At 44.7% G+C, this 23,638-nt stretch overlaps 1 protein-coding gene and 1 pseudogene across 1 annotated transcript in view; one reads left to right on the top strand and one right to left on the bottom strand.

The window, feature by feature from the left end:
* The window catches only part of MEGF9 (multiple EGF like domains 9), a 114,625-nt gene extending 102,991 nt beyond the window's left edge, over nucleotides 1-11,634 (bottom strand). The window contains exon 1 of the mRNA XM_050761210.1: nucleotides 10,898-11,634. Within this exon, the coding sequence (XP_050617167.1) occupies nucleotides 10,898-11,504 (607 nt within the window). The 5' untranslated portion in view covers nucleotides 11,505-11,634. The remainder of the gene's footprint in view (nucleotides 1-10,897) is intronic.
* Nucleotides 11,635-17,794: 6,160 nt separating this feature from the next.
* Nucleotides 17,795-20,442, top strand: LOC126937639 (adenosylhomocysteinase-like; annotated as a pseudogene).
* Nucleotides 20,443-23,638: the final 3,196 nt, after the last annotated feature.

The following is a 23,638-nucleotide window of genomic DNA, read 5'->3' as shown; positions in this document are numbered from 1 at the left end:
TAGATAGAGAACTAGTAAAAGAACTAATGAAAGAACTTAGGATCCCACATCTTACAGACAAGTGCTCAGCTTTTGCAACTTGGCTACCCTTTCTACAAAAGTCATCAAATGTTCATTTATCCACTGTTGTTCTTCCTTTAAGAAAAATACAAGGGAAAAAGTTACATAACAAAAAATGAATAATTAATATAATAAGCTAGATCTCAAGGAGTTCCACTTGCCCTAAGCAGGTTCTCATACTATTCCTCATATTACTATGAGTGAGAGAAATGTTCATTTCGAAACTAAAGAGAAAGGCATGATTACATTATTTTCCTCAAGAATACACTGCATGTCCAGTATACCTACAAACTGTTCCTTCTTTTTCACTAATTCAACACTAAATATTTATTAAGACTGTATCTGGGCTGGACAGCAGAGGTATAATTGTGAACAAAACAAACAGAAGTCCTGCCTTCATGGAGTCTGTAAGCCTGACAGGCTTGAGCAAACTGCTTTAACTTTCTGAATCCCAGTGTTTGCCAGTCATAAAGTAAGGCTAATAAGATTTAACTACTGCATTGTTTAAGAATTAAATGACATGATGTAAGTAAAAAAATCCTTTTAGGTAATCAGGCATATAATACGTGTTCAGTTAACATTAGTTACCTTTCCTGCCAAAGTGTTAAATATCAGATTAAAAATGAGAGGTGAGAGTGTAAGTCTCTTTGCTATTAAAACACTGATTTGAGGCAGTACAACTGAAATAGCAGGTTAAGATAACTCCAAAGAGATTCTGGGCCAGGCGCAGTGGCTCATGCCTGTAATCCCAGCACTTTGGGAGGCCGAGAGGGGTGGATCACCTAAGGTCAGGAGTTTGAGACCAGCCTAGCCAATATGGTGAAACCCCATCTCCACTAAAAATACAAAAATTAGCTGGGAGTGGTGATGGGTACCTGTAATCCCAGCTACTTGGGAGGCTGAGGGAGAAGAGTCACTTGAACCTAAGAGGCAGAGGTTGCAGTGAGCCGAGATGGCACCACTGCACTCCAGCCTGGGAGACAGAGTGAGACTTTCTTAAAAAAAAAAAAAAAAAAAAAAAAAAAGATAATTCCAAAGACATTTTTACACTAGGAAAGAAGTAAATATTTCAATACAAAGAAATGAAATTCAGGCCAGGCACAGTGGCTCACACCTGTAATCCCAGCACTTTGGGCGGCCAAGGCGGGAAGATCACTTGAGGTCAGCAGACCAACCTGGCCAACATGGCAAAACCCCACCTCTTCTAAAAATACAAAAATTAGCTAGACATGGTGCCAGGCACCTGTAATCCCAGCTACTAGGAAGGCTGAGGCAGGAGAACTGCTAGAACCCAGGAGGCAGAGGTTGCAGTGAGCTGAGATCGCGCCACTGCATTACAGCCTGGGCAACAGAGCAAGACTGCGTCTCAAAAAAAAAAAAAAAAGAAAGAAAGAAATGAAATTCACATGAGCCCTCCCAGTCAAATTCTGTAATTCACCTTGTTTCCTCTGTCACCATTTACTTTCAGTTACTTCTGGACTCTTTCCACAACATTCAGCCCTGTATAGTGTTTAGGAAAGAAAATATAAAGCAAGCAGTCCTCTTCTCCAAATACCATTTATTCATCATATAAATATGGGCAGCTAAACAAGCTAAGATTTAAACTTAACAAAATCAACTTAAAAGACAATGGTTTAAAATACAAAATATCAAATCTGAAACCCACCAAAATCTATAAAGGTTTGATCACTATTCACCAATAAGAGTACAAACAGAGGACATAAGCCCTTTTCATTAATATAATATGCAGAAATCAACAAAATGTGAATTGCAAGGTCTTAGACATTCTAAGAGCACCTTGTAAGCCATAGTGCACTGCACACTTGTTAATTATTAATATTAAAGGCACTCTGTTCACTACTAACTTTAATTATATTTCTAATGGGGAAATTCTGTCATTCAAAAGATCAAACATTTGTTTCTTAACCAAATTAATTATACTGGTATGCATCTCAAAACCACCTACCAACAAAAACAGCTCATGTTATTCATAAATAGGAAAATAAATTTGCTACTTATTCAAAGTACTTAATTTTTTTTTAGAGCCAGATAACTTCTGTTTTGAAAGTTTTTTCTTTATGGTTCCTCAGAAGAAGGTGGCAGGGGATGGGAAGGTGTAAGTTGGACAATAAAGAAGACCCCAGCGAAAAAAGAAAATATTTTCTCCATTTTTTTCCAAAAAGAGAGAATACCATGTTCTGAATATGGTACAAATGATGACATTTTCATAATAAGAAGGCTTCATAATCTAAATTAGACTAAAAACAAATCAATAGGAAAAAAGTCAAAGTCACAGAGAAAGACAGATTTTGTTCTCAGTGCAAACTGTTCAACGCCATGCATGCTGACACTAACACATCTTCAAGGACTTTTTGTTCATCTAGAAAGATGTCTTGGAAGAATTAGGCTTTGAGGAAGCACTGAAGGAGGACAAAGTGGTAAATTGTTAAACAGAGAGGGTAATTTGGTTCCTTAAAGATCATGGAAAGAATAGATGGGGCTAAAAATAAAAGATATGAGTGAGAGGAACAGATAGAAGACTTTAAATTGAAAAAAAATGAGCAAGGAGAATGGAAGAAAGGTTGTTTTTGGTTTTTTTTCCAATGAAGACAAAATAATAGGGAAAGACTTTTTCTGACAATAATTATCTGTAGAACAGTGATATTATGAGAGAGATTATTTTGATACAAATTTATCACAGGTACTCACATAGATACACCCAAAAGGATAATCACTTTAAGTAAACCTTTACTATGATTCAAACGTAGGCATCCAGACATAATCTGTATCTTCTTCATCACATTTTTAGAAATCCTCCTTTAAAGTTACCAGGGCATTCAGGGTAGTCATTTCTAGTCAAAAATAGATGAATCAAAATGTATACTTGAAAAAAAAACTAAGTGATCAAGAAGCGGTCCCTATAATACACTGTCAATATTACTAATAAGGATTTTTGTATCACACCTAAAAAAAAAAACACACAAAAATCAAGATAAAGGCAAAAATCAAGGATTAAAGCTATTTATAACTTAAAATATCATCTAACACTGTCTTTCAGCTAAACAAGGTCTTACATTTTTATTTTCTTCTGATCTATTAAGTACCCTACAGCAGAACTCTCTCCACCCATAATTGACTCATCAGTAAAAACAGCACTGCAATACTTTTCTTCCATTCTTTTTATAAGGGTGCCAGAACATCTGGAAGTTAATATACACATTTAGAAATGCTAAGATGAAAAGTTACACACACTTTAATTTTAGGGGTCTTTTAAAAAAATAAAGATAAAAAGTCCTAGTCAGACTATATCAATGTGTACATTTTCAACTAGGCAGGAGGCTTCCTGGGGACATAATTCAGAAGATTTGAAACTAATGTTCTGGAGTTTATGCTGCTCCAGAAACTAATCAGACTAAGGAATTTCTACAGAAACTTCAGCACTTAGGCCAGGCATAAGGTATGATAAATTTAGAAGTCCCTGGGCTGGGCCCCACAAAAAATATAAACAAATCTCTCCATCACAGAGAAACTTAGAACCTAATTAATGAAACAATAAGAGCTACAATTTAATATAACAATTGTAAAACATTGTCAAACAGAAAATTCAGGGAGGTGGCTGGGCGCGGTGGCTCACACCTGTAATCCCAGTACTTTGGAAGGCCAAGGTGGGTGGATTGCTTGAGTTCAGGAGTTCCAGACTAGCTTGGGCAACATGGCAAAATCCCATCTCTACTAAAAATACAAAAACCAGCTGGGTGCGGTGGTGCATGCCTGCAGTCCCAACTACTCTGGAGGTTGAGGTGAGAGAATCATTTGAGCCCAGGAGGTTGAGGCTGCAGTGAGCCATGATCGTGCTGCAGCACTCCAGCCTGGGAGACAGAGTGAGACCCTGTCTCAAAAAAACAAAAACAAAAACAAAAACAAAACAGAAAGAAAGAAAATTCGGGGAGATGAATGAATAGCACACAGTGGAACGAACACATTAAAAGCCAAGGAAGAGTAGAAATTTTCCCAGATTAATATCTAAGGACCAATTATTTTTAGCAAAATGGTTTCCTACTCTTCTAGACAGTTGGTTTCTTTAAATGCCAATAATATGGATTCTGGAGCTAGACCCACTAGGTTTGAATGTAGGTTCTGCCAGAGCTGGGCTTCTACAGAACTCAATTTCCTTATCTATAAAATGAGGATAATAACAGTAACTAACTCAGTAGTTCCTGTTTTGGAGATTAAATGACTTAATATACATAAGGCACGTAGAACAGTGCCAGGAACATAGTGTGTTTGTAATTACTATTACAATAGTCCACAATCCCTCAAATCTGATGCTCAATACCAGAAGCTGTGAAACTACAAATTTTCCTGTAACTCATTTGGTGGCAAATATCTGACCTACCCTGAATACATTTGGCAACAAAACCTGACCTGAGCAAATGCAAATAAAACCTGACCTGAGCAAAGGCTACTGGTAGTCTTTATCCCACTTAGTATAAAGATATGTGCATTTTGCTGCAGATATCTTAATGTGTTTGATTACAAGATGCTGCCCCCAATTCACTGGAATGTATTTATGAAAAAATGAAAAAATCTAAATTCTGAAACACATCCAACCCAGAGGTTTTAGATAAAAGACTGTGGGTCTATGTTAACTTTGAAGCCTAGACAGTTTGTATTTCCTTAAAATAAATGGCATCTTCTTAAAGAAACACAAGTAAGTAAGATCCTGAATCTAGTATTAGAGAATATTAGGATGAGGAAAACATTTCCCAGTACAGTTAGAAGGGTCCTATATTCCTAGGTCCTACATTTCCAGGATGTTCTTTTCAAATATAATCCATCTTTGCCGGGCGCGGTGGCTCACACCTGTAATCCCAGCACTTTGGGAAGCTGAGGCAGGCAGATCATCTGACGTCAGGAGTTCAAGACCAGCCTGACCAACATGGTGAAACCCCATCTGTACTAAAAATACAAGAAAGTTAGTTGGGTGTAATGGCACATGCCTGTAGTCCCAGCTACTCAGGAGGATGAAACAGGAGAATTGCTTGAACCTGGGACGTGGAGGCTGCAGCGAGCCAAGATGGTGCCACTGCACTCCAGCCTGGGCAACTGAGACTCTGTCTCAAAAAAAAAAAAAAAAAACCAGGCTGGGCGTGGTGGCTCATGCCTGTGATCCTAGCACTTTGGGAGGCCGAGGTGGGAGGATTGCCTGAGCTCAGGAGTTTGAGACCAGCCTAGGCAACATGGTGAAACCCCGTTTCTACTAAAATACAAGAAATAAATAAATTAGCTGGGTGTGGCGGCAAGGGCCTGTAGTCCCAGCTACTCAGGAGGCTAAGGCAGGAGAATCACTTGAACCGGAGAGGCGGAGGTTGTAGCGATCCAAGATGGTGCCACTGCACTCCAGCCTGGTGACAGAGCAAGACTCCGTCTCCAAAAAAAAAACAAACAAACAAACAAACAAAAATAAATAATCCATCTGTAATATTTTGTTTACATGTCACGGTAGTCAGAGTTTTCAAGTTCTAAATTCTAGGGCTTGCTTAAACAAAGTCTATTCTCATCACTTAGATAACAAAGAAATAATTAAGGTTCTTTGTGGGGCATAAATATGCCTTGAATCATGCAGACCAAACCATCACAGAACTTTAGAGCTGAAAGAAACCCTTCAAAACTAATCTAAATTACTATCCTTTACCTTCCAAATTGTTTTATCATCTGTAAATTCACTCTTCCCTATGAGGTAAGAATAATCTGCCCTAACTTGTCCATAGACTCTGTCTATAGGAACACCCTGTAGGTAAATGCAAATAAACTGGGTGGAGTACACTGACAAACTTGGGATCTAAAAGGATAATTGAATTTAACACAATCAATCTTATAAATTTAGTAAAGTCTCAGATCATACTTTAGAAAATTATAAGAATTTCCAAGTCCAGAATGAAAGGAGACTCACCTAGCACATATTTAAAAATAAATAAATTTTAATAGACCTTAGCAATCTTAATGGGCTCAATGAGTCAACAACATAATGTGGCTGCCAAAAAGCTCCTGTGATTAGGAACTAACCACACCAACATCAGTATCCCATCCAGAAGGAATGAGGTAACTGCCCTCTCTGCTACAAGCTGGTTAGAGCACATCTGGAGTATTATATTCAGCTCTGTTCCACATTTTGGGAGAGACACAGAAAGACTGAAAAAGACTAGAAGAGGGCCAGGCACAGTGGCTCATGCCTGTAATCCCAGTATTTTCGGAGGCTCAGGCGGATCACTTGAGGTCAGGAGTTCCAGACCAGCCTGCCCAACATGGTGAAATCCCGTCTCTACTAAAAATACAAAAAGTAGCCAGGCGTGGTGGCATGCACTATAATTCCAGCTACTCAGGAGGCTGAGGCAGGAGAATTGCCTGAAACCATGACACGGAGGTTGCAATGAGCTGAGACGGCGCCACTGCATTCCAGCCTGGGCAACAGAGTGGAACTCCATCTCAAAACAAAAAACAAAAAAACTATAAGAGAAGTAACCAAGATAGTGAGAAAATTTGAAAACATGTCACATAAAGACCAGTTGAAGGAGCTGAAGTTATTTAGCCCAGACTGAGAGGGATTATGATCCCTGTCCCCAAATCTATAAGAGCTGTCAAGGCACAGAGACAGCCAACTTTTTCTGCATGGTCCCAACAGGCAGAGCCAGATCAATCAGTTAACTAAAAGAAGAAATTTCAGCTAAGCCTATGGAAATATTTCTTCAAATGTAGAGTCACATTAGGAAGTAGTGGCATTTAAAGTCCTGTCTAACCCTAAGGGTCCATAATTTTAAAAATCAAACATTTGGGCCAGCCCGCGGTGGCTCTTGCCTATAATCTCAGCACTTTGGGAGACTGAGGTGGGAGGATAACCTGAGGACAGAAGTTCGAGACCAGCCTGGCCAACGTGGTGAAACCCCATCTCTACTAAAAATACAAAAACTAGGCGGGCATGGTGGTGTGCACCTGTGATCCCAGCAACTGAGGAAGCTGAGGCAGGAGAATCGCTTGAACCCAGGAGGCAGAGATGGCAGTGAGCCGAAATCGCCCCACTGCACTCTAGCCTGGGCAACAAGAGCGAAACTCCGTCTCAAAAACAAACAAACAAACAAACAAACAAACATCTGTCATTACCTCAGTGTCTTACTGATTATTATTACTTCTAGTATCACAGCATCTCTCTTCACCCTGCTTAAAATGTTCTACCCAGGACCAGGTGCTGTGGCTCACAACCTGTAATTCCAGCACTTTGGGAGGCCAAGGTGGGCGGATCACCTGAGGTCAGGAGCCCAAGACCAGCCTGACCAACATGGAGAAACCCTGTCTCTACTAAAAATACAAAATTAGCTGGGCTTTGTGGCTCATGCCTGTAATCCCAGCTACTCGGGAGACTGGGGCAGGAGAATCGCTTGAACCCGGCAGACGGAGCTTGTGGAGAGCCGAGATCGCGCCACTGCACTCCAGCCTGGGCAACAGGAGTGAAACTCCGTCTCAAAAAAGAAAAAAAAGTCCTACCCAGCCAACCAATCAGCTGAATGTTTTGCTGGGTTTGTGGGAGAAAAAGTGCCTGCTTGCTGGGCAATTAGTTTCAGTTTGCAGATCAGTGTCCATGTAAATAAAAAAGGGTCCTAATTGAGGGGCAGGCAAGAGCTCTCAGCTAGATCTCCATGAAAGAAATTATTATTAATTCAAAAAGCATCTATAAGACCTATCCAATCAAATAATATATTATCAATGGCACTTAGTTCTTACAGGAACATTGAAATTAAAAAATACTGTATGTACAACCATCTTCTCAAATGCCAGGGAATCCAACTTTGCAAGCCAAACCAGTTGTCTCAAATTCAATTATAAGTTTTCCTTCTGCCAAAGAGATACGTTTTCTGTTTAAAGCAAACTGGAGCCCATGCTCCATACTTGATCAGATCATGGTAAAGTCAGTTTAGCCGCTGAGAACTAGATACTGGCAATCCAGACTGAATTCACAGAGAAGTACAAACTACCTAATATTTAAAACACAGGAAAGTTATCGAAACTGGACATCCTTCTAAAAATTTTTCACCCAAAGACTACCACAGACGTAAGTATAATGTTCGTTCATGAAAATTACCAAAAGCCTTGAACAGTTCAGATGACAAATATTTTTCAATCCGGCTTTACTGCAGTTTAAATTGAATTGGATTCTAAGCAACTCCAGTGAAAGTATTAGAGAATATAGTAAATATATGATGGACTTAGCAAAAATACTCTGTGCTGCTTCCTCTCTGTGCTTTTTAAAGTGAAGCCTAGAAGCAATCTAAGTGTCCATAAATAAGGGCTTGGTTAAATAAATTATGATACATTCTTACCCTGGAAAATGCAACTATTAAAAAGAATAAAGTAGGCCCTAGATACTGACATTTTTTTTTAAAGTCCATGATACCTAGTTAAGTGAATACCACAAGTGGCAAAACATGTAGAGAATTATTCCATTTTGATTTTTTAAAATCTATTTTTAAATACCCTGTGTGTATGTTCATATATGCCCAGCAAAAACAGTTGAAAAAGATCTGACAAATTGCTAACAGTAGTAACCTCCAGGGACTGACTGAAACTAGGAGGCAGTGAAGGAGTGACTTTCCCTTTTTCCTTTGTGGACTTCTGGTTGTTTGTATTTTTTTGCCAGTGGGGGTAACCTCTGTGGTTGAAAAATAACAACATAAAAATAGTAAAAGTAAAATAAGATGAATTACACAGATCTACGTATCAGATACTAACCAAAGTGATCTTTCTTCTTAAATGCTACTGTATGCTTAAAACTCCAGAGAATCTAATTCGTTCTTTTTCTATTATATTTTACTAAAACAAATAAAAATCACCACAAGTCCCTAATAGTTTTCTCAAATGCTTTCTATACACACACACACACACACACACACACACACACACACACCCCCACAGGCCTGGTCATAAGCATAGCTAACACACATGGAGCTTATTCTACACTAGGAACTGTTGTAAACACAGTAAGTGTTAACTTATTTAATCTTCCCAGCAGGCCTGGTGCAGTGAATCATGCCTGAAATCCTCGAAGTTTGGGAGGCCAAGGCAGGAGGATTGCTTGAGTTCAGGAATTCAAGACTAGCCTGGGCAATATAGTGAGCCCTCATCTCTACAAAAAATACAAAAAATTAGCTGGGCGTGGTGACTCACGCCTATAGTCTCAGCTACTCAGGAAGCTGAGGTGGGAGGATCGCTTGAGCCTAGGCAGCAGAGGTTGCAGTGAGCCAAGATTGCGCCACTGCACTTCAGCCTGGGCAACAGAGCCAGACCCTGTCTCAAAAAACAAAAACAAAAACAAAACAGTCTTCACAGCAACCTTATGAAGTAAGTACTACTATAATATTATCTTCATTTCACAATCGAAGAAACTGAGTCCAAAGAACTTCAGTGAGCCGCCTAAGCTTACACAGCTAACAAGGAGAAGAGCTAGGATTCAAACCTAAGAATAAACTCCAGAGTCCATACTCTCAACCACTATGCTTCCTGTCTCTCAGTAATGTCAGTCTTTCTATATGAAAGCCAAAAGGGGTTACAGGTAAAACCCAGCTAGCTAATGTGCTCCTTGACGCTGGAAGAGATGCACACTTGGCTTTTTATGGGTGAATAATCCTACTTATGTCATTGCCAAGCTCCAACCCAAGGCTCAAGACTGTATTAAGGCTCATAACCACGTGGGAAAATTCTCTACACACTCCATTATAGTCCAAAGTCCATACCTGACTCCACAGTAAATCACTAAGCCTAAGATTTAGGTCAGAGATTCAGCTAGACAAACGATTTGGACAAATCTCTACCCCAACTCAAAGCAAGAGAACTCAAACTTTTGCCCAACATCTTGACAAGGTAGGTTTTCGTTTTGTTTTGTTTTAGTTCTAGGCCCACTTTAGATTTAAACGGGGAAAGAATAGGAGTTGTCTCTAACTTTGGTTGAAGACTTCAGCAAGAAAAGCTTTTTCTACATGGGCTCAAACAGAAATTGGCATTTATCAGCATCAGCAAAGTTGAACATCCTGGCTTAAGGAGACAAAAATAGGCATCCTTGCTTAAATTGTGTATTTGTCCAAACATGTTGACCTTATAATTGTGGAAGAAAAAAATGGTGCGAGGAAGAGATTTAACCTAATTTGTAAATGTGCTCAGCCTAGATACACACCTGTCCCAAATGACCTACTGAATCCACTTATGTGCAGGGACAACATGAATTACAATGCCTTTTTTGTTTTTTTGTTTTGCCCTCAAGTGGTCCTTACTACTGTTTGTAAACAAAATCCTCTCACTACCTTTCCTCCACCTGTCATACACACACATCTGATATTTACATAAACAAGAAGAAATGAACGGGGAAACTGGAGCTCTGGGAGGAATTCCTTACCCTCAGCTTTTGACCCAGTGGTTGAAGGAGGTACTATGCGGGCTTTCAAACTTCCCCAAATAACCCAGGCAGAGAGGCTGGGTGCGCGAACCCAACCCAAAAGTTGGCGCCCATTCTGGGTCTCTGAAAAAGGCCAGAAAGCCCTGTTGGGAAGAAGATGAGATGCCTTCCACCCAGCAGCCACCCCCTCCCGAGGGAGCACAGCCCACGGGGGACAAAAGACTTTCCAGATTGATCGGGGGCGGGAGGAGGACTAGCTGGAGCTGGGATCCCCCCTCCGGAGCCAGAACCTGAGAAGTCTTTGGGGCAAGAAACGATAAATTATAGGCAAGAGCCCAACCCCAGATGCCGGGGCTGGGGTGAGGACGGGTCCTGCCCGAGAGGGAGCGCCGGACTCACCTGGAGAAGGCGAAGAGGGGGCCTCGGTGGCAGGTGGGGTTGGGGGGACGCTGCTGCTGCTGCTGCTGCTGCTGCTGCTGCTGCTGGGGAGATCGAGGGTCGGGGTCCGGGGAGTCGTGGGCGCCGGTACGGTGGTCGCTACAGGGGTGGTCGGCACGGGGCCAGTGATCGTCGAAAGGGTGGTCGGCGGGGGTCTGGTCGGCGCCTGAGAGGTGGTCGAAGCGCGTTCCGCCGCCGGAGGGGTAGTCGGCGAGGGGCCGAGCGGCGCCTGAAAGGTGGTGGAAGCGGGTCTGGCTGTCGCCCGAGGAGGGGTGGTCTCCGGGGACTGGGCTGGAGAAGTCGCAGCCAGGGGTCGGTGGACGGTGGCGCGCAGGGGCCCGGTCCTCGGGGCCTGGGCCGTAGGAGCCGTCGCCCTAGGGAAGGGGTGGCTGGGCTCGCCCCGCAACCCAGGGCCCGGCGACGCGTCCACCTGCCCTGCGGCCCCGCTGCCACCGGTGACATTCCCCGCCGAGGCGGCTGAGGCGGCGGCGGCGGCGGCGCAGCACAACAGGGCGAGGCCGCCCAGGCTCGGCAGGCTCCTCATGGCGCGCTCGGCTCCGCCATTCATTCATTCAGCCAGTCGGTTGGTCAGTCATCTTCTCCTCGCTGCAATCCTACCGAGGAAGCTTCCGCAGCCGCCGCCGCCACCGGGCGCACCATCGCCACCTCCCTCTGACAGGCGGCCGGCCCCGCGGGCGGGCCCCAGCGCGGAGGGAGCGACCGGACCAAGCACGGACCGCCCGCCCTCCTCGATTGGCAGCCCCGCCTAACCAATGGGAGGCAAGGGTCGCGCACGTGATCCTCCCGCTTCCCGGCCTCTTTGTGGGCCCGTGGGCCAATCAGAGGACGTCCAGGAGAGGAGGCGGTCCGTTAGGCGGGAGAAGGGTGGTGAGAGCCCAGCTCCAGCCCGCCGGGCTCGCGGCGGCCCCGGCTTTGTCTGCCCAAGGAGTGGGGCGCGGGCCTGGGGCACCGGGCGCCGCGGAGCAGACAAAGGATGCGCCCCGCGCGGCCGACGCCGGGCCTAGTCATCTGCTCCACCGGACTGCGAGCACGACCCGGGGGTGGATCAGCACTCGGGAGCGTCTCCGCCCTCCTGAACAATGGGGCGCCGGCGCCGTACCCCGGCTCGGGCGGGGACCACGCGGGAACCCCGCGATGGGAGAGGGCGGCGGCAGCGACGATGTAGAGCTTAACATGCCCTCTGCTGCTCCAGAGAGCCTGGTCGCAGCCTTGCGAGGTCTCTGCCGCCATTCCCATTTCAGAGATGGAGAAACTGAGGCCCTTGTTGAGGCCCTCTCTGAACCGAGACCCACGCCGTCACCAGAAACCTGCTGTGGGCCAGGTTGTGTGTCAGGCTGGACGAGGGGGCGGGACCGGGCGGTGGAGACCCCTCAGGGCAGAAGGTGCAGGCCTCCTGCGTGGAGGAGACAGTCTCGCAAGCACACTTCCCTAAACCGCAGGAAGAATAGGATCAGACAGGGTTGAACCTCAACTTGATGTCTCTTGCTGAATGGTTTTGTCGCTTGAGCGCGGTTTTTTCACCACTAAAATGGAGACGATAGGACCCCCCTCACCCCGCTCACAGAGCTGTTGTGAGAATTAAGTCATGGACATAAAGGGTTTAGCCCAGCCCCTGGCCCACTGTTGTAACCCTCATTATTGCTAACTATTCTCAGCATTCTGCGCCAGGGCAAGCCTAGGATTAGAAAGCAGCCCCAGGCCACAGCCCTTCAGTGCCCCCAGAGCCTCCGGCTGATTGCAGGGATTGGGGTGGGGCTAATAGCCGAGCTTGACCCTGGGTGACATTAAACCCTGGATCAAGCTGGAATTCGGACACGCAGCCTCGCATCATCCGCCCAGGATCCGAGCTAGGTCAGGCGCTGCTGCTTCGGCTCAGCAGCTTCCAGGGGGAGCCAGGCAGGGCGGGTTTGTCATCTGATGGGGCTTAATCCAAGCCCCACTGCTAACCCAATCGCGGCCTCCCCTACGTGATGTTTGGCTTTGTGCATGGTTTCCCATTAGTCACTGGTCTTCAACCAGACCGGCAGGATGAGATTTTTATGTGTGAACTTGTATATGTTAATGAAAGCATGCATTTATTTTCCTGCATGAACAGTGGGTGGGGGAGGCTGTGTATGAATGCATAAACATGTTTGTGAGTCTTGTGTGTATGAGTATTGTATGTATCTGCGTGAGTTTATGAGTATGGGAGATTGTATCTATTTTCATACATTGTGTCTTAATAATCTGTGCATGTGTACTGGTGTGTGTTTTTGTGTATTTTCTGTGTTTTTGCATTTGTGGTTATGTATGGGTGTGTCTTGATAGGTCTGTGTATATAAGACAGCGGGAATGAGGGAGAAGGTGAGTGTTCTGTCTTCAGGACCAATATTTAGCAAGCACTAACCAAGGTTCTATTTTTACTTTGCTTTGGAAGTATTCCCTTGCTGATCCTCCCTGGCCCTTCAAACCCCAACCAAAATGCCACATTCTCTAAAAGACATTCCTGGATTTGAGTGGGAATTAATCTCTCCCCTCTTATATCCCCACCACCCCTTGTTTATGCATTGATTACAGCCCTGATCTACCAATTTACCTCATCCTTGCCTCTTCCTAAAAGGATTAAGGATGGCTTTCAGAAATATATACAACAGGATAAATCGAATTGCCCACATGGCTTTATTACTTCTCATAGGCATGCATCAGCCTTAATACTAGAACTTGTTATTTATGTGTCTGTCTCTTATATCGGCTGTTCTCCCTGTTCTCAGTACCTAGCAGGGGTAACACATGTAAGTGCTAACCCATGCTGGTTAAATTGAATTAATTGAAGTCTTGTGGTGCTTGTGGGAGGAGCTTGTGTCTTTAGAGTCAGACAGACTTGGTTCGTGACTGCCAACTCTGTGACCTTGGAGGAAACCTTTCACCTCTCTGAGCCTCAGTTTTCTCTTTTTTTTTTTTTTTTTTTTAATTTGAGACAGAGTTTCACCCTTGTCACCCAGGCTGAAGTGCAATGGCGCCATCTTGGCTCACTGCAACCTCCGCTTCCCAGGTTAAATCCATTCTCCTGCCTCAGCCTCCCGAGTAGCTGGGATTACAGGCACCCACCACCAGGCCCAGTTTATTCCTGTATTTTTAGTAGAGACGGGGTTTCATCATGTTGGCCAGGCTGATCTCGAACACCTGAGATCAGGTGATCCTCCCGCCTAGACCTCCCAAAGTGCTGGGATTACAGACATGAGCTGCCGCGCCAGGCCAGTTTTCTCAACTATTAAATGGGGCCAATAAATCGTCTCTCATTTGTTGAGCTAAGGATTGAGGAGAATGGTTTTACAGAGCCTAGCACACAGACAGTGCTCAAGGTGTGTAGGTTCATATTTTTGTTATACTATTGCTAACTTTGAGCCTTGTTGGCTGAAGGACCAGAGCAGAAACCCCTGCCCCGTAAGTTCCCCATCAGGTGACATGGCCTGACAGTTGCCCTACCTGATATTTCCAAATGATATCTGAAAAGTGCTGGGTTGGCCCTGAGCTTTGCTGTATCAGAGGTTCTCTGGCAAGGGGGAAAAAGCTGATGCAGCTTCTTGGCCAGGAGAGACACAGAGCAAATGACTAGAAGACCTTGTCTAGTGATTCAGGTCAGCTCTCTGCCTTAGGCAAGGATCATCCATGCCAGGGCTTTTAAGATGGGATAATTAGCCTGTAATATGTATAGAAAATATTGAATTTTTTGAAAGATTTTAGTAATTTAAATGTATTAATGTCCATTCAACATTTAATTCTTAAATTTCCTTAATCTTAAATCTTCCTTAATCTCTAAACTACAAGATGACTTTCTTAGGAATTATGTTTGTGTTTAAAAATTGGAAACACCTTACATATCTGCCATCAGACAAAGGTATTATTATACCAGTTAAACTTAATCATATAAAGTCATTGTACGTGTAGCTATGAGGACAGTGTAGCAAATATTAATAGTAAATAATTGAGCTCATAGCCTGTGCTAGACACTATACCAAGAGCTACATATGAATTATTTTGTTTAATCCTAAGAACCCCAGGAAGTAGGTACTACTGTGTCTTAGTCCATTCGGGCTGCTGCAACAAAGTACTGTAGATTGTAGCTTGTAGACAACAAAAAATATATATCTCTCAGTTCTGGTGCCTGGGAAGTCCAAGATCAGGGTACCAGCAGATTCAGTGAGTTCCCTGGGTGTCCTTTAAAAGGACACTAATTCCATTCATGATGGCTCTGCCCTCATAACCTAATCACCTCCCAAAGGCTTCCAAATACTTTCACATGGGGTGTTAGGATTTCAACGTATAAATTTTAGAGGGACACAAACATTCAGTATATAGTCTATTATTATCTGCATTTTACAGATAAGGAAACTAGGACGCAGGTTAAGCAACTTGCCCATGGTCACTTAGTAAATAATAGAGCTAGAAATCAAACTGAGGCTGGCTGGCTCCCACTGACACCCTTAACTATAAAGGGAAAATACTTATAATGGTAAGAAGAAAAGAAAAAAATTACAGCTGTGACACTCTGTGTAACAGAACATCAACTGGCACTTTTTCTGTTGCCCCAGAACTGTAGCTAAGGCCCATGAGACCTGGAGCCAAAGGCTTAGGGAAGGACCACAGAACAGCAGGAGTCAGAGAGGGCCTTGTTGGAGCCAATGTGCAGCCTGACTTTTCTCCTAGGCAAAGGAGATGCTGTAAAGGGCCCCATCTGATTTCTCACTTTATAGTCAGCACCTAGCACAGTGTCAAATACGCAGAAATGGCTCAAGAATTGTCTGTGAGCCAGGCGCGGTGGCTTACGCCTGTAATCACAGCACTTTGGGAGGCCAAGGTGGATGGATCACAAGGTCAGGAGTTCAAGACTAGCCTGGCCAGGCTGGGCACGGTGGCTCACGCCTGTAATCCCAGCACTCTGGGAGGCCAAGGCGGGCAGATCAGGAGGTCCGGCGATTGAGACCATCCTGGCTAACATGGTGAAATCCCGTCTTCACTAAAAATAGAGAACATTAGCGGGGTGTGGTGGCGGGCGCCTGTAGTCCCAGCTACTCGGGAGGCTGAAGTAGGAGAATGGCGTGAACCTGGGAGGCAGAGCTTGCAGTGAGCCGAGATCATGCCACTACACTCCAGCCTGGGCGACACAGCAAGACTCCGTCTCAAAAAAAAAAAAAAAAAGAAGACTAGCCTGGCCAACATAGTGAAACCCCATCTCTACTAAAAATACAAAAAAGTTAGCCAGGTGTGGTGGTGAACGCCTGTAATCCCAGCTACTCGGGAGGCTGAGGCAGGAGAATTGCTTGAACCTGGGAAGCAGAGGTTGCGGTGAGCTGAGATTGTGCACTCAAGCCTGGGCAACAGAGCAAGATTCCATCTTGAAAAAAAATTTTTTTTAATTGTCTATGAAGTCTTATGATGTGGCAGATGCTGTTCCAGGAGTTTTACATTCATAACACATTTATTCCTCAAAGACAGGCTATCATCTGCACTTCGAAGAAGAGGAAACTGAGCCTCCAAGAGCTTAAGGGACTTACTTGCCGAAGGCCCTTGTGACTCAAAAGCCCAGGCTCTTCTCTATCACTACAGTCCATTAATGTGGCCGCTATGCGTTGCACATAGTAGGAGGTCAGTGAACACATACTAAAAGAAAGGCTACACATGCACCAAATTTAACCCTTCTGCTAGAAAAGAGAAGCTTTGGGAGTGAGAAAATAAAATAAAGCATAATAATATGATAGATATGGCTCAGCAAAATAACTTCATCTCCCAGACTCCAATAAAACACAGACACCTTTCCCCTTTCTTGTTTCATTGAAACAGCAATGCTGACATGGACTATTTCTAATCCTGCCGGAGGCTGGCCTCCTATCAGATGTGGCTAAATGCAAGGTTTGGCATCTTCTGCAGACAACTGTGGGATTATGGGGCCACTGTTCACAAAGTCGGCCCAGCAAAGGACACTAACAGACAAGTCACAGAAAGGAATACAAATGACTAAGAAATATGAAATACTGCATATGCAACTTGAATAATTAAAGAATTGCAAGTTGAGATAAGGAGTTGCCATTTTTTTAACCTATGATTTGGCAACAATTTTTACAAACTGGTAATATTTGTTATGGTCTCTCACGTTGATAGAAATATAAAGTGAAACAACCTTTCCAGGAAGCCTTAAAAGTGTTTATACTCTTTGACCCATTATTTCCACTTTTTTTTTTTTGAGTCGGAGTCTCGCTGTTTTTGCCCAGGCTGGAGTGCAATGGTGTGATCTTGGCTCACCGCAGTCTCCACCTCCTGGGTTCAAGCGATTCTCCTGCCTCAGCCTCTCAAGTAGCTGAGATTACAGGCATGCGCCACCATGCCCAGCTAATTTTGTATTTTCAGTAGAGATGGGGTTTCTCCATGTTGCTCAGGCTGATCTCGAATTCCCGACCTCAGGTGATCCGCCTGCCTCGGGCTCCCAAAGTGCTGGGATTACAGGCGTGAGCCAGTGCACCTGGCCCATTATTTCTGCTTTTAATAATCTATCCAAAGGTCAGGCACAGCGGATTATGCCTGTGATCCCAACACTTTGGGAAGCTGAGGTGGGCAGATCACTTGAGCCCAGGAGTTCAAGACCAGCCTGGGCAATGTGGTGAAACCCCATCTCTACTAAAAAAAAAAAAAAAATACTAAAAATTAACTGGGCATGGTGGTGTGCACCTGTAGTCCCAGCTACCTGGGAGGCTGAGGTGGGAGATCACCTGAGCTTGGGAAGTCGAGGCTGCAGTGAGCCATGATCATGCCACTGTACTCCAACCTGGGCAACAGAGGGAGCCCCTGTCCCAAAAAGAAAAAGAAAAAAAATCTACCCAAGGGAAATAAATAATCAGATGTAAATATATATGTACAAAAATGTTCACCAGTGTTATATAATTATAAAAATTAAAAAAATCTAAACAGTTAACAAAGGATTAGTTGAGTACTTTGTGCTCTATGATGTTTCTATGTAGAAATACTATACATCTATAAAAAATGATACTCACCTGCCCAGCGCTGCCTGCCCAGCACTGCCCACCCAGTGCCTGTCCCCAGACCGAGGCCCAGTCCCCTTTGCCCTTGTCCATCAAAGGTGCCGCCAGCGTGTCTGACAAACTGCCCTACAAAGTTGCTGACATCGGCCTGACCACCTGGGGACACAAGGCCCTAGACATTATGGAGAAGGAGATGCCGGGCCTGATGGGCATGCAGGAGCTGTACTTGGCCTCCAGGCCACTGAAGGGCGCCTGCATTGCTGGCTGCCTGCAAGTCACTGTGGAGATGGCCATCCTCATTGAGACCCTCATTTCCCTGAGCGTTCAGGAGCAGTGGTCTAGCTGCAACATCTTCTCCACCCAGGACCATGCAGTGGCTATCTTTGCCAAGGCTGGCATGCCAGTGTTCATCTGGAAGGGCAAAACAGATGAGAGGCACCCATGGTGCATTGAACAGACACTGTACTTCAAGGACGGGCCCCTCAACATGATTCTGGATGATGGGTGTGACCTTACCAGCCTCGTCCACACCAAGTACATACCCACAGCTCATGTCGGGCATCTGAGGCATCTCTGAGGAGACCAAAACCGGGGTCCATAACCTATACAAGATGATGGCCAATGGAATCCTGAAGGAGCTTGCCATCAAGTCAATGACTCCATCACCAAGAGGAAAATTGACAGCCTCCATGGCTGCCCGGGAGTCCCTCATAGATGGCATCAAGTGGGCCAAGATGTGATGATTGCCAGCAAGGCAGCAGTGGTAGCAGGCTATGACGATGTGGGCAAGGGCTGTGCCCAGGCCTTGCAGGGTTTTGGGGCTCATGTAATCATCACTGAGATTGACCCAATCAGCACACTGCAGGCTGCCATGGAAGACTATAAGGTGACCACCATGGACGAGGCCTGTCAGGAGGGCAACATCTTTGTCATCACCACAGCCTGTATCAATATCATCCTTGGCCGGCACTTTGAGCAGATGAAGGATGATGCCATCTTGTGTAACACTGGACACTTTGACGTGGAGATCGATGTCAGGTGGCTCAACAAGAATGTTGTGGAGAAGGTAAACATCAAGCCCCAGGTGGACTGGTACTGGCTGAAGAATGGGTGCCACATCATCCTGTTGGCTGAGGGTTGGCTGGTCAACCTGGGTTGTGCCATGGGCTGCCCCAGCTTTGTGGGGTGTAACTCCTTCATCAACCAGGTGATGGTGTAGATTGAGCTGTGGACCCACCCAGACAAGTACCCCATTGGGGTTCACTTCCTGCTCAAGAAGCTGGATGAGGCAGTGGCTGAAGCCCCGGCTGGGCGAGCTGAATGTGAAATTGACCAAGCTAACTGAGAAGCAAGCCCAGTAGCTGAGCACATCCCGCGATGGCCCCTTCAGGCTGGATCACTACTGCTGCTGAGAGTCCGGCCTGCCCTTCACCTTCCAGCTGCTGTCCTTGCTCAGGCCCCATCTCTTCTCCCTAAGAGCAAATGGCACCAACTTTGCAATTGATTTGTCAGTGTCTCCCATTGATGGGGCTGGTCACTCAGTTTTTGGCCTCTGCAGCATCCCTCACACTATATCAAGTGTGGCAGGGGGAACTGAGAGGCCTCTCCTCAAGCCCTGGTCATGATGGAGGTACAAGGGAGGCATCCACAGGGAACCATGAGTTGAATGGTCTTGGAACTGCTCACTAAGTCAGTCCTTCCTTAGTCTGGAAGTTGGTAGTGGAGTCACAAAGCCCGTGTACCTTACCATTCAGGTAAGGTTCCGGGTCTGTGGACTTATATCCGTGTGCTTGGTTTATAGATTCAGTGGTTCCTCAGCCCATGGCAGATGAGAAGGAGCTACATTGAAGGGCAAAGAGGAACTGTTGTTTGACTTTTCCTGAGAGCCTGGCTTAGGGCTGGGCCTTCTCTTAAACCTTATAACAATGAGGTTGGTACTTTTAGTCCCTGTTTTACAGGGGTCAGAATAGACTTTAAAGTGATAACTGAGAAAGGACAGAGAAGTGACAGCCAGAGGGGCCATAAAAACATAAAAGCAGGCATAGATCTGCTACCACTTTGTAATAAGATGGTTCCTATCACAACCCTGGGTCAAAAAGATAATAATTTGGTTTATAATGTTAAAAGAAAGCAGGAAAGTGGGTAAATAAAAATCTTGGTAACTGAAAAAAAAAAAAAAAAGATGATACTCAGGCACAGTGGCTCATGCCTGTAATCCCAACACTTTGGGAGGCCCAGGCGGGCGGATTGCTTGAGCTCAGGAGTTCGAGACCAGCCTGGGCAAAATGGTGAAACCCCATCTCTACCAAAAATACAGAAAAATTCGCCTGGCATGGTGGTTGCACCTGTAGTTCCAGCTATTCTAGAGGCTGAATTGGGAGGATCACTTAAACCCCAGAGGTGGAGGTTGCAGTGAGTGGAGATGGTGCCACTGTACTCCAGCCTGGGTGACAGAGTGAAACCCTGTCTCAAAAAAAAATAAATAAAAAGATACTTATGAAGGAAATTCTTACGATATAAAATTGTGGAAAAAATCGTTAATATAACTATTTATGCCATGACCCCCAATTATGTAAATGATAATATATGCAGAGAATAAAATACCAAAAGGAAATACACCAAAATGTTAACATTCTTTTCTTCTGAGTGACTGCATTATGGATATTTAACTTTTTTCTCCTTCATAGTTTTCTGCATTTTCCAATTTTTTTATAGTGAGCACTTATTACTCTCAAAAATCAATAACAATCAACAATAGCATTAATTTGAATCTGCAGATATGTCTCTGCCAACCACATCCCTGACCTGCCCTCATGGTATCTCAAGAGGATGAGAGGAAGAAAGGCTCAAGTTGTAAACCCACATTAAATGCAAGGCACCATCCCCAAACAATGAAGCTAAATGTTGAAATCCTGCTTCAAAGGTCCTCTGATGCTAAAATAAGCCCAGAAAGGCATTTGCTACAGTTCTTGGAGATCTATTGAAGGACGTCATTCACAGTGGGCACCAAGTCAAACCCTCACTCGTCATCAGTGTTGGCTGCAATACAAAGAATTTGAACCAATTTGGGGAGGAATAGGGTTGGAGCTTCACAAATAACTCTATCCCTTAGGTTGCTATCATTGTAATAAAGGGGATTACTGACAGGTGCACAGCACAGAGCTTTCCCAGCCATCATCTCATTTGAACTTGACAACAACCTGGAGAAAAGATGTTGATAGTAACAACAACAACAATAACAACGATGACGGAGACGTAAGATTTACTGAATACTTATTATGTGCCAGGAATCAATTCTAAACACTTCACATACATTGTGCCTTTTAATTAAAAAGCAAAAACAAAACAAAACCAGGGGCTTGCTCTGTCACCCAGGCTAGAATGCAGTGATATAATCATAGCTCACTGCAGCCTCAAACTCCTAGGCTCAAGTGATCCTCCTGCCTCAGCCTCCCGAGTAGCTGGGACTACAGGTGCACATTACCTTTTAAAAATTTTTTGTAGAGGTGGGGTCTTGCTATCTTGCCCAGGCTGGTCTTCAACTCCTGGTCTCAAGCAGTCTTCCCCTCAGCCTCCCAAAGTGTTGGGATTTCAGGCTTGAACCACTGTGCATTCCCCTTTTAATCTTTTTAGCCTTATCTGTGAAGTAGAAAGAGTGATTACCCCCACTTTAAAAGCTAGTATGTTGTCACTCAAAGTAGTCAAATGACTTGTCCCAGATCACCATGCTTACAAATGAAAGCATAGAATTTGTAGTCATTTCTTTAGACCTCAGGTCCAGAATTCCACAACTGCCTACTGTTGTTCTTCAGCTTTGAGGTTTTTTTTTCATTGCTGTATTATTAGAGGAGACAGTAGTTTAGCAGTAAAGAATGCCGGGTTCAAATCTGGTGTTTCTAGCTGTATAATCTTGGACAAGTTACTTTAGCTCTGTGTCTCAATTTCCTCCTCTGTAAAATGGGGATCATAATATTTATCTCATAGGCCTCAAAGTCAAATGAATATAAAGCTTTGAGCCAAAGTCTGCCCTGAAATGAACACTCAGAAGACCTTGGTATGTGTCTGATTTTCCTATACCTTGCCTTCTCACATAGACAGTCAAGGTCAGGAGGGTACAATGTCCTTGGGTTCAATGCCCAGAACTTCTAGATTTTCAGAAGAGTCATACTCTCTGACTTCCATGGCCTCGGCCCTCTTGAAGAGCCTCCTTTGCTGGAGCATGTGCCTGTCCGAGGGTAGCTTCTAGGACTGAGAGAGTACTTGGAGGAATGAGCACTTGACTCCTTCTCAGAAATCCTTAGGCCTTTAGGACTATGATGCCCTTTGTTGAACTATTTGAGGTAGCTGTGTTGATTTCTTGCTGGCTTCTGGGGGCTGGATAATAAGGAAATCCACTTCTGGAAGAGCAACTGTTTCCCTGAAAAGACCACAAAAATGGCAACTATCACAGCTGGAAGGGGACTTGGCATCAGTCCTTTCAAACATGTCCTTGTACAGATAATTAACCAAGAACCGCAGAAGTAAAGCATCTTGATAAGATCCCACACTGTCAAGAGCCAGGGTCATATTCATCATCAGACTCAAATCAGTCCATACAAAGGAGGCAGCTGAGGGCCAGTGAGAGGCCTAGAGTCTACTGGCTGGACACCGATGGATCTTCCCACCTTCTGACTCTGGCCCAAGGCTCTCTTTATGTCCCCAAGCTCCCTCTCTAGGAACTTCCTTCCTAGAATCACAGAAATGGCACCCCACTGCCAGCTTCTTAACAATGGCCAAGGCAAGATTTTAAATAATGACAATACCAAGGTGGGAGGATCACCTGAGGTCAGGAGTTCAAGACCAGCCTGGCCAACATGGTGAAACCCCGTCTCTACAAAAATACAAAAAGTAGCCAGGCATGATGGCAGGTGCCTGTAATCCCAGCTACTCGGGAGGCTGGGGCAGAAGAATCTCTTGAACCCAGGAGGCAGAGGTTGCAGTGAGCCGAGATTGTGCCATTGCACTCCAGCCTGGACAACAGAGCGGGACTCCATCTCAAATAATAATAAAATGATAGCAATAATGAGGATCTGCTCTCAGGCGGCAGTTGGGAGGTTAGGAATTATAAAATCTTCCAAATTAGGTCACATTCGTGTAAAGGAATTAGAAACATCTTTCCCATTTCTTCAGGCCCAAATTAGAACAGGCTCTGCAGAGGGTCCTGGTAGATCAGTCCTCCTCTCAGGCCCATGGGTCTGATTTCCTTTCTCAAACAGCCACTGAACTTTTCTTATGATTATGGAGTGTTTATTGGGTGTGTGCAACGCCTCAAGTGCAGTCTGGAATTTGGAACTGTCACATACTGGCAGCACGACCTCTTTAAGAGGCAGGAACTGGTTATCTCTGCCATCCGGTCCCATGTTGGGGAACTGTCTATGAATCAGCTAAGATGGGTTCCCAGCCCTCCGTCTATCTCCCTTCAAGGTAAAATGGGCTAGTGGGAAAAAAAGTCCATGATCTAGCAAGCCTGGCTGGTCTACTTCCAGCCTATGTTACTTAGAGCAAGAATCGACCTTTTTAAGCTTCAGTTTTGTCATCTGTATAATAAGCATACAATACCTGGTCTACCTATTGTGTTGCTAGGAGGATTCATTCATTCATTCATTCATTCATTCATTCATTCAGCAGA

The sequence above is a fragment of the Macaca thibetana genome, chromosome 15 (genome assembly GCF_024542745.1).
Source record: "Macaca thibetana thibetana isolate TM-01 chromosome 15, ASM2454274v1, whole genome shotgun sequence".
Lineage (NCBI taxonomy): Eukaryota > Metazoa > Chordata > Mammalia > Primates > Cercopithecidae > Macaca > Macaca thibetana.
This window is presented reverse-complemented; position numbering and strand designations above follow the sequence as displayed.